Genomic DNA, 13,251 nt, shown 5'->3' with positions numbered 1-13,251 from the left:
TCAACCGACAAATCCTTTCTACGTAAATAAAGGTGAATCTTTCAGACCTAACATCAAAACAAACTATCACATAATCAGTCGGAACATTATGAGATTTATTCATGTGACTCCAGTTAGACAAGTCACCACCTAAGTAATACAAAACACCATTGATGCACACCCCATCACTCAATATCCTGTCGTAAGGGACATTTTATCTTTCTCCAACTCAAAAGTCAAACCTCCAGCTCTAAATGTAAGAATTCTATGATGACCAGGACCAGATGGGTAAGCCATAAACAAAGCTATACGCCTTCCTGTAACTATACCGTTTAGGCAAGATTGCATACCGTCCTGTGTTAGGGTTACATATCACAGTTCTACCTTGGTATCGAGAACCATGGAAATAGATCAAGCCAGAGGCATAGCCACATGAAAAATATTTTAGGTTAGTATAATGATTGATCGTTAAATTGTCTGGAGAGAACTTCACATGATATTCGGCGGCTGCTACAGTAGCCGACGATGATTTCTCATATGAATTCTGAAACTGAGGCAACGAGAAGAACCTCCACACATTAATGCCCATCTCTTCGTGTTCATTGCCGTTTTCTGCGATGGCGAATAAGAGGCGTGGCCTAGAGGGCCTTGAAATATGTACTACCTAACATTGATTCCCACAGCTTCGACACGCAATAAAACCTCGCAACTGACTTTTTAGGCAATCTCGACAGTATATCCAGCATGAGATCATTCGGTATGGGAGATGACGAACGCATGTACCTATCTAACGAAGAAAGAGATATGCTAAACCTAATATATCAAGTAAATACCTAAAGAAACGTAGGTGTACTGTATATATATACCGAATAGACCTACTAAAAATGGGCTAATTTAACGTCTAAGTGGGCCGCCAGCTTCAGTCATCTTTTCTTGGGGTTTTAACAAACCCATTGATCCCACAATTTTTATATATACTTACTAGGGAGGAGGTACCCGTGCTTTAAGCGCGGTATTAAGATTTTAATAAGAACAGTTTTGTTACTTTATGATATATTACTTTTCTGAACAAATATGTAATAATTGACATATTTAAATATAGTGTTTTATCTTTTGAAAAAGTTTATAATGATTTATTGGATTGTCAAGAAGTTTTTATATTTGCATATATAGAGAAATATTTATCTTACTAAAGATAAATAATACCCTCAATGTAAAATATTAATTGAGTCTTTAAAATAAACAACTAAAATGTAGTAAATAGATATTGAGATTCAATATTATAATGTACTATCTCAATTACAAAATAAAGATGAGATTAATGCAAAGTTGGATTTCAAGTAGCGGTTAATACAAACATACTAAATTTTAGAGACATTTAAAAAGAGGAAATTAAACGGCCAACACCCTATTCTTTACATTTGAGTGTCTGAGCTTTCACCTTGTTGCTTCATCACATGGTTTATGTAATAACACCCAGCAAATTCAGACCTGTAAATATATAAAGTGTTTTAAGAAATTTTACTTTAACATCATACAAAACTTGATTTTATATACATAATTACATCTTACATAGCCTGGTGATGCTCCAGTCTTTCGAACTCTGGTTTTATGAAGATCTTCGAAGAGTCCAAGGTATTTTTCCAGACATGGTGCACCTATGGATATTTAGAATTTTAGGTGGATTTATTGATTACCTTATGATGATTATATCAGAAAAAGCTTATGTTACATACCTTCATATTCTCCAACCCTCATAAACCGCATTACACAAAACACAGGTTCAGATTTGTATATGAGATGGCACCCGTTTGATTGCCATATAGACATGAATTGAGAAGCATAGTTGTCTTTGACACGACAGTTCACAGTCTCATTCCTACATGTTTATCAAATTAATAAAAATCTTAACAGTGATAACTTTAAAATGTAACTGTCCTAAAGGTAGAGTAAATATATTTTACATGCCATTCAACAGCATGAGAACAACTTCATAACTATTAGTGGCACTCGCATGTCTTCTTTTATCTTTCACATCCATTTGATCGACGTAGTTTGGTTTGTAATTCATATCAAATGTTAGGTTTGCATATACACAAATAATTTCACATATGATCGACGTAGTGGAATCGTGAAGATTATCATCTTAACTGAGTATAAATCAAGTTTGTTATTGCAATATGGTTTCACTCTTCTTCTTTTACCTGTTTATTGAAATCATATCTTTCTGAACTGGTCTAGATGATAAGATATACTCCATAATTTAGTTACACAATTAAGATTTGGATGAGTAGAAATGGAACTAAGAGTAGATGTATTGGTTTAATGGTGATCATATGTTTTCATCACACGATTCACACCAAAGAGAATTGGATCTCATCTCAATCTATATTTCCATATTGACAAAAAAAACTTATAAGAAGACAAACCGTTGATGAAAGATTTGGGATAATGTATGTCGATTAAGAGAATAGATCATCTCATGACCAAGTTGCTTTTAGTGTTTAGGTTGTATAGCATTCACCTCATGACCAAGGTTGCTTATTATATAGTGTTTAGATTGTATTGCACGTACATATTCTAACTGAATCTAGAACATATGCTCAAATCATATTTGTTTTGACACATCTTCAATCGTTTTTTTTTTTCCACATGTTTTTCGTGTGAATACCATCCACCCAGAAAACAAACCATTAGTCATTAAAACACTCAAAAAGTTTATCATCAAATCAAAGAAAGTGTATTTAACAACATTCATACTCCGATACTAGATTGGGGGTTGGACTTTTGCTATTCCGGTAGTCCACTCGAGCTCTCTTCCGAACTACGCTTCTTAACCTGAGAAGGAAGATGTTTAGTAACAATATTCGTAATCCCATGTACCACATAAAACACTAAACAATCATTGTGTTACATTAGGTAAAGCAACTTACTTTAGGATGATCACATATCTTTATATAACTCATCTTCCACTCAAATAATTCTTTTATTATGTTCTCAAGTTTTTATTTGTATTCCGATCTTGCTGTTTTTAATGATACATCGACTGATCCCTTTTATTTTCCTGTTCGTATAGTGGTTTCTTGGAAAGCAAGATCCACAAATCATAAAGCTTTGGTTGTTGTTGGTTCATCTTCTAATCAAGGTATAAAATCATTCTTTTTTTTTGTTGAGTTTTATAGATTCGTTCATATTCTCAATTTCTAATTTGTATTCTGATTTTGCTGTTTCTTATGATTCACTTTTATTTTCCTGTTCGTGTAGCTGTTACTTGGAAAGCAAAATTTCAAATCTTACTGTTTTGTATTATTCACCTAATTAAATGTGTTTTCCTGTTTGTGTAGTGTTTTCTTGGGAACCAAGATTCGAAACTCACCAAGCTTCGGTTATTGTTGGTTCACCTTTAAAAAAGGGTATAATATTTTACTATTTTGAATCATGATTTACGTTAGTTTCTATTGTCATGATCTCAAATTTATATTGGTGTTCCTATAATGTGTTTATGACTAATCTACAGATCTACAGATTAATTGTATTTACCTGATTCTATGGTTGTTTCATATATAATAATTGTATTTTGATTTTGCTGTTTCTTATGATTCACTTTTATTTTCATGTTTGTGTAGCTGTTACTTGGAAAGTAAAATTTCAAATCTTACTGTTTTGTATTATTCACCTAATTTAAGGTGTTTTCCTGTTCGTGTAGTGTTTTCTTGGGAACCAACATTCGAATCTCACCAAGCTTCGGTTATTGTTTGTTCACCTTTTAAAAAGGGTATAATATTTTACTATTTTGAATGATGATTTACATTAGTTTCTTTTGTCATGATCTCAAAATTATATTGGTTGCAAGCCAGAGATTATATATTACTATATTTTACTATATATTAGTTTCACTACAGATCTACAGATTAATTGTATTTACCTGTTTCTATGGTTGTTTCATATATAATAATATAATAATAATAATTATTTGATCTAGGTATTGTGGAGCAGATTAAACGATACAGGAATTTGATACTAAATAATATGAGGTATTATTTCTTATAATTATAATTCTTATCACGATTATATTTTTTTTTTTAATTTATTTATAATTTCTAATAAATAATAGTTTTGTCTAAACTTGGATTGCCATGTTTTCAGGACTATTATGATTGTAGATATCCATGGATTCAATTTACGGGTATTTCATATTTTATATAATCGTGTTATATAATTTTATGTGTAACTTAAATAATAGCATGTTTTATTCTTTTTGAACATGTTATATAAACATGTTTTATTTTATAATTTTGATTTACTTTTAACTAAAATATTGAACAGGTTTCACCTAGAGAATGCTACAATGAAGATGGTCCTGAGGATAATGGTATGAATCGTTCGATGGCTACAACAACTAAATTCTCAGATTGGATTATATTCAATACACAAGTTACTCAAGCCAAAGGAATCACTTATTCTGAAATTCCAAATCCATTAGTTTGGTGTCGTAGAGATATGATATGGAAGAGAAAATCAAGGAGAAGACAATTTCAATCGCCATACAATATTACTATAATATTTGTTTCGTTAAATTAATTTGAAATTTCTTTAAATGTAACAATAGTCTTAAATTTATTATATTTATCTTTCATCTTCTTAAAATTATTTCACTTTAATGAGTTTTGTATAATATACAGTCTTCTCAATACATATAAAATGCTTAGCGTCATAAAGCTATTATATGGAAGACAAAATTAAACAGAAGACAATTCTCAACCGAGCAGTCTCTTGAGCAAAAGTATCTTGCAATACAAGCTCCTCTTTCTCTGCTTCAGCTTCGGCTTTTTCCATTGGTTTCACTTTTCTGATGCTATATTGCGCCGACGTTGTTGTCAAGTTAAAAAAAACTTTGGCTCCCCTTCACAAATAAAAATCAGCACCCAAAGTTCTTTCAATCCTAATATAAAGATATAGACATATCAATAGAAAAAAAAAGGTAAAGCTTTAAGAACTTTCAATCAGAAAGCTTATTTACATTTGTATCGTATGAACAAAAAAATAAGATTAAATAATGGGTATTTTTGATAACTTTTCTTTTTTCGTAAATCATCAATTACTACTTCTCATAAGAAAATAATAAAGCATATACGACTAAGTAACTCACGCACATACGCAACCAAAATGTTTACATGCTCTTCTATTGCTTTTGTTGGTTTAAAGAACGATACAATTAAAATCTGAATAACAAATTACATAAAAAGATAAAATGTGGTAAAACATAATTTGGTTTAGGGACTTCACTCTACTACTATATACTTCTCAAAACCCAATTATAAACATCAAACAAACCCGGTTTTTTATGATCTAATGTATATCACTTACATGAGATAACAAATAAACTCAAAAATCAAAATGCAATCTTGGTTTCAAGAAATAGTGAAATCAAATTAAAAATATATTGTCGGCCAGCTCAAGCGCCTCATGCTCCGATGTGATCTTCAAGATGTCGAGAAGCTGGTCAGGATAAAACTTCTCAGCTGTGCATAGGTGTTTGTATATCACGTCTCCTACACTTGCTTTCCCACTCTGTCCACAACAACACCGATTTGGTTTCAACACTTTCTATATTAGTCGCAATAATAGTTATCTTTTTATATTTCCCCTAATCATATATGTGTATATATACCTTTGGAAGAGTGGTGAGATAAGAATCAGGAATATCCATGTCATTAAGAGTAGAATCGTTAATGGCCAATGCTGCTTTATGTATCTGACTGGCACAATCGCGTTTGTGACGCAAATGCTTTCTTTCTTCTTCCGATAAACCTTCAGCAGGAACACATGGCACCGGAAGCCACAATTTCTCATCTTTCCGTTGAACCACCACTTTCCTAAACGTTCCTGTATATCTACCACCACCACTCGAGTTCATAGATGAGCTTCCTCTTTCAACGTACCAGAACTCATTATCTGTGAAACTATCCAATATTTCCTACAAAGCCAAACCAATCATGTTGGCAATCTTGAATCTTGGTTATATAATCTGTCTAATTCAAGTCTTTTACTTACCATTAGCATGTTATCGAGCTTTCTCAAAGCGGGAAGACTCATGAGAATACCAGATCGTAGCTTTGTTTCTGTTATCTAGAATTTTGTATGATTCATGATCTGTTGTCAAAATTAAGATAGTCTTGATGAAATCGTATCTTTGACTTCTTACCTCAACATTAGTACCAAGAGAGCCTTAGAATGTTTTCGATCTTGCTTTGTTTTAACAGCTGCAAGGAAGAAACCAGATTGTCTCTCTCCGTCTCTTCTTCATTAAGCCAACCTTGAGATGTCCTTTCTAAGAAATTCTTTATCTTCCTGTAAATCTCCGGGTTCTTGATTTCTCCCACATATTTCTTGAACTCGTCGCTGAAGCAAAGCTTTTTCACATGTGTAAAGTCAAGTCTCAAAGAATGAGAATGAACCAAAAGAACACAAATCAAATAATTACCTTCCATTTTGAATTGTTCAGTGGCCTGTCAAGCTGGTTAAACTCAATGTTCGCACAAGCAATAGCTTGCGCTAATGACTCGTCTTCTCCGGCACTATGGAAATAGCCACGTTCCTTTGCGTCTTTTACCAGATTCCTCCACACAGATTTACTAGTCATCAAAGTTGCCTCATTTTCAAGTATCCATAAACAGAACCTATAGAAAAACACAAATAATAATATAGACACATTCACTTGCAATAACCAAAGAAATGAGATATGCCTAAATTACCTTGCTCGAGTGAGTAATACATTTGCTCTTCGGCGGTCTGCAAGGAATCCAACCCTTCCAACACCGTTGGACCTAACAGTTGAGACTATTATAATATCCTCTTCGCCACCTTGAAACGCATCCACAGTGCGAACCCTCACAGAGAAGAGTCCACCTGCCTCACCTCTACATGTTTCATGAATCTTTTCTTGGATTGCACTTACTTGAGCCTTATAAGGGGAAATAACACCAACGTTTATGCGTATTTTTGTTTTCTCTGAAACTGCATTTAATAAACAAAAAAAAGTCTGTTTCATTGTACCAAAACCAAAGAGAGACGAACTTTTTTATAGACTTCAAATAGACATAAAACAATTCATCTCTCGCTTTCACAACTCTTTCTTCTCTGTACTCAATGGTTGTAACCTTAAACTCTGTCCAAACACAGTCGCTGCAACAACACAACAGATACACGCTACACTATAAATACTCTATTTCAAAAACAGAGCATATATGAGAGGAGTAGGAGAAGAAGAAGACGAACCATAAAGATTGGTTTATGGAATTTGAGACAGTAACAGCTGTACAAACTCCTTTCCCGCTTCCCGACATATCTTCACCAAGCAATAGCTTCGCAAATCTTTCTCTCATCATCTCTAGTTCTGCACTACAAAACCCGATTTAACTATAATGTGAAAAGAACAAAGGTACAATCTTAATGAAACTTACCTGGCCTGACCTTCTCTCCTACAACTATTATCCCATAGAGGGAAAACGTCCTGGTTCCCCATGAGAACTATGATATCGTACCAGATGGAGCCCGATCTTTACCCCCGTCCCAGATGGCTCTCCTGAAATTCTTCTCAATCTATATACCCATATATCTGTAATTTACGTTTTGTATCTCCATGAGAATAGAAGATATCATCTATTTCACCATTGCTATAGGTTTAATTGGTTTACTATTTGATTAACCGAGTGACGAAGTTTACAAACCAAAATAAACCTGATTTCGACCCGATTAAAACCTGATTTTGACCCGATTAGAAACATAACCCTCAACCGAGAAATCCCTAAAATCACATTTTAACCTCTTTTTTGTTTTCTCTCGCGACGAACCCTAGAAAATCAAATTTCACCATCGATTTCTCAAATTGAATCGATGGATTTAATAATCCGATCTGGTTTTGGGCAACAAGATGGTATTGGGCAAAGAGATGGTGTTGGAGAACGAGAGTACGATGAAGAAGGAGAGGATCGAGATGAATTTCACGTCGATATGCTTGCTCAGGAATTTACCGATGCTGAAGAGTCGATTCGTCATGATACGTACCCAGAAAGTGACGACGAGGAAGAAGGTCGTGGTCGTGGTGCGGGTCGTGGTCGTGGTGCGGGTCCAGAGAGGGTGTTTACGGATATCGGACGTGGTGATGGAACTTTGTGGAAAGACCAATCCTTCTACAATGGGGTCGCATTCAAGGAGAGTGTCTTGGACTATGCACTACATACTGGTTACAATTTGAAGCAATACAGGTATGACAAAGATAAACTCGGGTTTAGATGTGTTGGGGATAAGGGCAATTGTGAGTGGAAAGTGTTTGCTGCACTTCTTCCAAACGCATCTTTGTGGAAGATTACGAAATACATTGATAAGCATTGTTGTACCCCCAATGGCGAGTGTGAGATGTTTAAGGTCCCAGTCATAGCTAGAATTTTTCTCGATAAGATTAGAGAGGAACCGGATCATTACAAGCCTTTGAGGATTGAACAGATTATCATGGAAAGGTGGAAGATATCTTGCTAAAGAGCATGACAAAGCTTCGGAATGCCAGGTGCATCCTTCTACTAATGGGTGCTTTGAAGTCACACTGGATGGAGACAAACACAGAGTTAGTTTACAAAATATGACTTGTACCTGCAAAAAATATCAAATATGTGGTATTCCATGTGAGCATGCCTATGGAGTGATTCTGAAGAGGACGTTAAGTGCTGATGACTATGTCTGCCAGTGGTTTCGAACTGCTATGTGGAGGCTTAACTACACAAATGGCATTACTCCACAAAGGGGTGCTCGTCATTGGCCTTCGACTTTAGGTGAGAATGTTCATGTTCCACCTGAGCCACCACAACCTGGGAGAAAGAAGATAACCAAGGCAGACAAGAAGAGGAAGCCAGGTGTAAATGAGTCTCCTGTCAAGAAGAAACCAAAACATAAAAAAAGGATAATGCACTGTGGAATTTGTGGTTCTGATCAGCATAACCGTAGGTACCACCAGAAGAAGAATCAAACACAGGTTGTTAATCGGTTTTTTCTCATTTTATTTCTCAAGATGAGTCTCTTGTTCTCATTTTTTGAAATTTGCGGTTTTTCAGGCTTCTCAGGGTGGTGGAGGAGAAGTTGTTCAAGGTGGTGGACTTTCTCAAGATGGTGGTGGACTTTCTCAATCTGGTGGAGGAGAAGTTGTTCAGGGTGGTGGAGGACTATCTCAAGGTGGTGGAGGACTTTCACAAGCCTGAATATTGAAGATTATGGTAGTAGGGGTCTGTTTTTTGGTTTAAGAGACTAGTTGGATCTGTATTTTGGTCGAATAGACTAGTAGGGTTATGTTTTTGGTCTGTGATCATGTTGAGAACATGATTTCAAAACGTTATCATTCTGCTTGTTTTCAGAACATGTGTTCATCATGTTCTGCCTTTTATGAAATGTGGAATGTCTTATCTTATTAAATGCAATAGCAACACCAACAGGAGTTCACACTCAACACCAAAACAAACAAGAGCATAAAGCAGAGCATACAACCGAACAACAATAGATTACAACCGAACAATAGTTTACAATAGCTCATCATACAAGCTTAAACAGAGCAAACAAGATCATAAAACCGAAAACACATACAATTATACTCTTATTCATCCTACATTGCAATTCAGCTTTTGCTTCCAACAAAACTTCTTCAACCCTCTCACAAAGCTCTTTTTCGAACTCCATTTGCATCTTCTCAAATTTCAGCTTCTGTTCTTGCAATGTCTCTATTGTACGCTCTTTCATCTCTTCTTTTACTCTCTCAAATTGAACACCCAATGTTGCTACCTCGTCCAACAATGCCTCATCGACCCACTTAAAGATGTGGTTATCGTTCACAAGCTAACATTATATCATAGAATACAATGAAAATTGATGAGAAGGATTAGGCTCGGATTTGGATTAGGTCGATGTCTACATCAAACAAAGCATAACATAGTACCTTCTTTGCTGCTGCTTCTCGACATCGAAAGTATCTCCGAGAAGGATTAGGCTCGGATTTGGAATTCTTTGCCACGATGTGTTCCCCACACCAGCATCTCTTAGGCACGCCAACGACGAATCCTCTTTGTCGAACATTTGATGAACCACTCGAACCTCCAGAAACGGTACTCATGGTTGCAAAGATCGATTTAAGAATTTTATGCTTTTAGGGTTTGAGGATTTGGGGATTTTAATGGAGTTATAGATGTGTTATAGATGTATCGTCTCGGGTCGGATTATTAACATCAGTCAGGTTTTATTTTTGGTTTTCTATTTGGTATGAACGGTTTCGTATCGGTTCACTCTTTAAACCGATAACATCCCGATATATGGGTATATAGATTGAGAAGAATTTCATGAGAGCCATCTGGGACGGGGGTAAAGATCGGGCTCCATCTGGTACGATATCATAGTTCTCATGGGGAACCAGGACGTTTTCCCTCCCATAGATGAGCTTCATATCTTTCCGTCCATCTATGTCTGCATATCAATCAATCAAATAATATTACATTAGTACTTTTGCACTTAAACTAATAGTAATAATAACCTTCAAGTCTTTGACCAAAGGTCAAATAACACAAAATAGTTTAATTAATTAATTCCTTAATCACAACAAAACTGCCTTGGATTCTTCTTGTCATAATAGAATGAACTTACCGAGTAACACCTCTATAAATCGAAGTCCTTTGTCCAAACGTATCAGTGATCTTCTTGTTAGAACAATCTGATGTTTCAACAGCCACGATTGGCTTCTCTTTCTTAGATTTTGTCTTCTCGTTGTTCTCGTTGTTGTTGTTGTTGTTTCTCTCACCACCACCACGGTAATGATGATTAGTAATCTCATTATCATTACGATGCTGATTAGTACTGTTGTTAACGTTAACCGCAAGTGACAAAGCTCCGCCAGTGGTGTTGGTGTTATTAGATCCACCGTGAAACCCTAGGTCCGGTCCGGACCGGTCCGGAAGAAGATTCAACAACGTGACCCAAATACTCTCCAGCGAGATGAGTCCTTCCGATTGAAGCAGAGTCATCGACTTCAGAACCGGAGTTCGTAGAGAAAGCGGTTTGAAAACCGACCATGGTTTTGAAATCGTGGTGATCGGAATAGAAGCCGGTTTGGTTGTGGTTGTGGTTGTGACGTGGATCGTAGATTTTAGTGAGGGAAGAGTCTTGTGTTTCGGTTTGACTGTTGTCTGAGTAACGAACCATCGAAGAAGAATCACTGAGAAAATCTTTGAGCTTAGGGATGTGACTCTAAGAATGAGACTGCGGGTCTACGAACGTTGTTAAGATTGTTGAATCCGCCATTGACGCTGCTGCTGCTAACTGAGCTTCTTCTTTGAAAAACTCTTGTGGCTTCTGATTCGTCCAACCTATATATATATAAAAGTTGATGGATTTAGAATTTTTGATACGTATGTTACGATGAAGGAATAACAATGCTGATAAATGATACAAAGCCGAGAAAAAAAATAAAACCCTAAAAGTAAAACCCTATAAATAAGAAAAATACTTAGGTTCACTCCTAGGGTGAACCTTCTTGTTCACTTCTTCCTTATCAACCAATCATAATCTTCTATACATTATCTTGTTTAAAAAACTAAATCAAAATTAAATTAAAAAGCAATACATATTAAGGAAACATATTCTGTATAATTTTATTTAAGGAAAGTTAAATATTTGCTTGGTTTAGATTTTACAATTAGAATGAAATGATGTATTGGTTTGGGTTTACAAATAAGGTGATTAGAGTTTAGATTTTACAATTCAAACAAAATTATATGTCGGTTTGGATTTACAAATGAAGTGGTTAGGGTTTAGATTTTACAATTAAAACAAAATTATATGTCGGTTTAGGTTTACAAATGTAGTGGTTAGGGTTTAGATTTTACAATTAAAACAAAATTATATATATGTCGGTTTGGGTTTACAAATGAGATGGTTAGGGTTTAGATTTTACAATTAGAACAAAATTATATGTTGGTTTGGGTTTACAAATGAGATGGTTAGGGTTTAGATTTTACAATTAGAACGAAATTATATGTCTGTTTGGATTTACAATTGAGATGGTTAGGGTTTAGATTTTACAATTAGAATGAAATTATATATCGGTTTGAGTTTATAAATAAGCGGTTTAAGTTTTTAATTTTATAATAATGTATACAGATTTTGTTTCCTTATTTTATAAGGAGATGAATAAATATGTTCTTAAATATATTATGACATGTCAAATTCTCATTGGCTAAAATAAGAAGAAGTGAACAAAAGGGTTCACCCTAGGAGTGAACCCAAGAATTGTCCTATAAATAAAACCCTATTTTTTTTTCTCTTTGTTGTGTTATGGTGAAAACAAACGATATGATTGTATTTATAGTTGTAAATGACCTATCTTTTTAGGGTTTCCAGTAAGGAGGTGTATTGTCGTCGGGTTTTTTTCCCTGCAGAAGCCCATTAATTTTTAGATTAATGTCGATCTACAATCTAAGCCCATTAATTAAATCAAATTTGTAGAATTTGTAGTATAAAACTGAACCTTAGTTGTAAAAAGGGTGTTTTCCGGGAAATTTAGGGATTAAATTAGCTAATTCTATTTGTGCAATTAACTTTTTTTTTTTTTTTTCAACCAAACTATATTAAAATTAAAAGAGAACTCCATGATTGGTTGTCCAAACAGGAGGATACGAGTTTACAAAGGTAGAAACTGAAGGTAGGGTTCGTGAAGATCGAGCGAGGCAATCGGCCCTGACATTGTCATCGCGAGGAATCCTGGAGAGGGAGAAGGAGGGAAAGGAACTTCGAAGCAAGTGCAATTAACTTTTTATGCAATTAGATTATTTCTAAACCAATTTTTGATTTATTTTTAATGCGAAAAATAGGTAATTTTACGTCCAAGGACAAAATATTTCAACGTCAAGGGCAATTTCATTAATGGTATAATGGTAAAATTTTGCTGAGATTGAATATGGAACGTTTTCACTTCTCGTTTAATATAATTGATATCATTTCATATGAACAATTAAAACTTTAGTGGTTATTAATATGCTAATAAAAAATGTAAAAATAATTATTTTACGGGTTAAATCTAATAAATTGGAGTATTTATAATATAAATTAATATGTGGTATACTGCATAATAATTTTTTATGTATATAATTATTTCACGGGTTAAATCTAAATAACTTTAAACTTACGGATTAAATTTAAAAACACTAAAAATTTAAAAATATAATTATGTAAGAATAATTCTTT

General features: G+C 34.5%; 3 protein-coding genes and 1 pseudogene across 3 annotated transcripts; 1 reads left to right on the top strand and 3 right to left on the bottom strand.

Annotated features, from left to right (window-relative positions):
- Positions 1 to 5,297: 5,297 nt before the first annotated feature.
- Positions 5,298 to 6,095, bottom strand: LOC147948450 (rop guanine nucleotide exchange factor 4-like). The gene is made up of 3 exons (XM_087481824.1): positions 6,034 to 6,095; positions 5,651 to 5,956; positions 5,298 to 5,550 (listed from the first exon to the last, which is right to left on the bottom strand). Exons 1-3 carry the CDS (start codon positions 6,073 to 6,075, stop codon positions 5,407 to 5,409), a joined length of 492 nt encoding a protein of 163 aa, XP_087337950.1. The 5' UTR covers positions 6,076 to 6,095; the 3' UTR covers positions 5,298 to 5,406.
- Positions 6,096 to 8,543: 2,448 nt separating this feature from the next.
- On the top strand, positions 8,544 to 9,265 carry LOC147948449 (uncharacterized). Its single transcript, XM_087481813.1, has 2 exons — positions 8,544 to 9,007; positions 9,087 to 9,265. The coding sequence occupies exons 1-2, from the start codon at positions 8,618 to 8,620 to the stop codon at positions 9,228 to 9,230; spliced, it is 534 nt and encodes a 177-aa protein (XP_087337939.1). The 5' UTR covers positions 8,544 to 8,617; the 3' UTR covers positions 9,231 to 9,265.
- A 244-nt stretch (positions 9,266 to 9,509) lies between these two features.
- Positions 9,510 to 10,132, bottom strand: LOC104699765 (uncharacterized protein At4g04775-like). Its single transcript, XM_010415115.3, has 2 exons — positions 9,959 to 10,132; positions 9,510 to 9,858 (listed from the first exon to the last, which is right to left on the bottom strand). The coding sequence occupies exons 1-2, from the start codon at positions 10,130 to 10,132 to the stop codon at positions 9,559 to 9,561; spliced, it is 474 nt and encodes a 157-aa protein (XP_010413417.1). The 3' UTR covers positions 9,510 to 9,558.
- A 283-nt stretch (positions 10,133 to 10,415) lies between these two features.
- LOC104750153 (AP2-like ethylene-responsive transcription factor AIL6 pseudogene) lies at positions 10,416 to 12,454 on the bottom strand (annotated as a pseudogene).
- Between the last annotated feature and the right edge of the window lie 797 nt (positions 12,455 to 13,251).

This window comes from Camelina sativa, chromosome 2 (genome assembly GCF_030686135.1).
Source record: "Camelina sativa cultivar CO46 ecotype springtype chromosome 2, ASM3068613v1".
NCBI classification, from domain to species: Eukaryota; Viridiplantae; Streptophyta; class Magnoliopsida; order Brassicales; family Brassicaceae; genus Camelina; species Camelina sativa.
This window is presented reverse-complemented; position numbering and strand designations above follow the sequence as displayed.

Bases quoted from the DNA above. Each gene is read 5' to 3' on its own strand.
- LOC147948450 (XM_087481824.1), bottom strand. From the start codon at position 6,075: ATGAGTCTTCCCGCTTTGAGAAAGCTCGATAACATGCTAATG. The intron at 5,957-6,033 runs GTAAGTAAAAGA...TTGGCTTTGTAG, and splicing joins AGCTCGATAACATGCTAATG to GAAATATTGGATAGTTTCAC. The intron at 5,551-5,650 runs GTATATATACAC...TGTTGTGGACAG, and splicing joins ATCTCACCACTCTTCCAAAG to AGTGGGAAAGCAAGTGTAGG.
- LOC147948449 (XM_087481813.1), top strand. From the start codon at position 8,618: ATGACTTGTACCTGCAAAAAATATCAAATATGTGGTATTCCATGTGAG. The intron at 9,008-9,086 runs GTTGTTAATCGG...GCGGTTTTTCAG, and splicing joins AGAAGAAGAATCAAACACAG to GCTTCTCAGGGTGGTGGAGG.
- LOC104699765 (XM_010415115.3), bottom strand. From the start codon at position 10,132: ATGAGTACCGTTTCTGGAGGTTCGAGTGGTTCATCAAATGTTCGACAA. The intron at 9,859-9,958 runs GTACTATGTTAT...ATATAATGTTAG, and splicing joins GAGAAGCAGCAGCAAAGAAG to CTTGTGAACGATAACCACAT.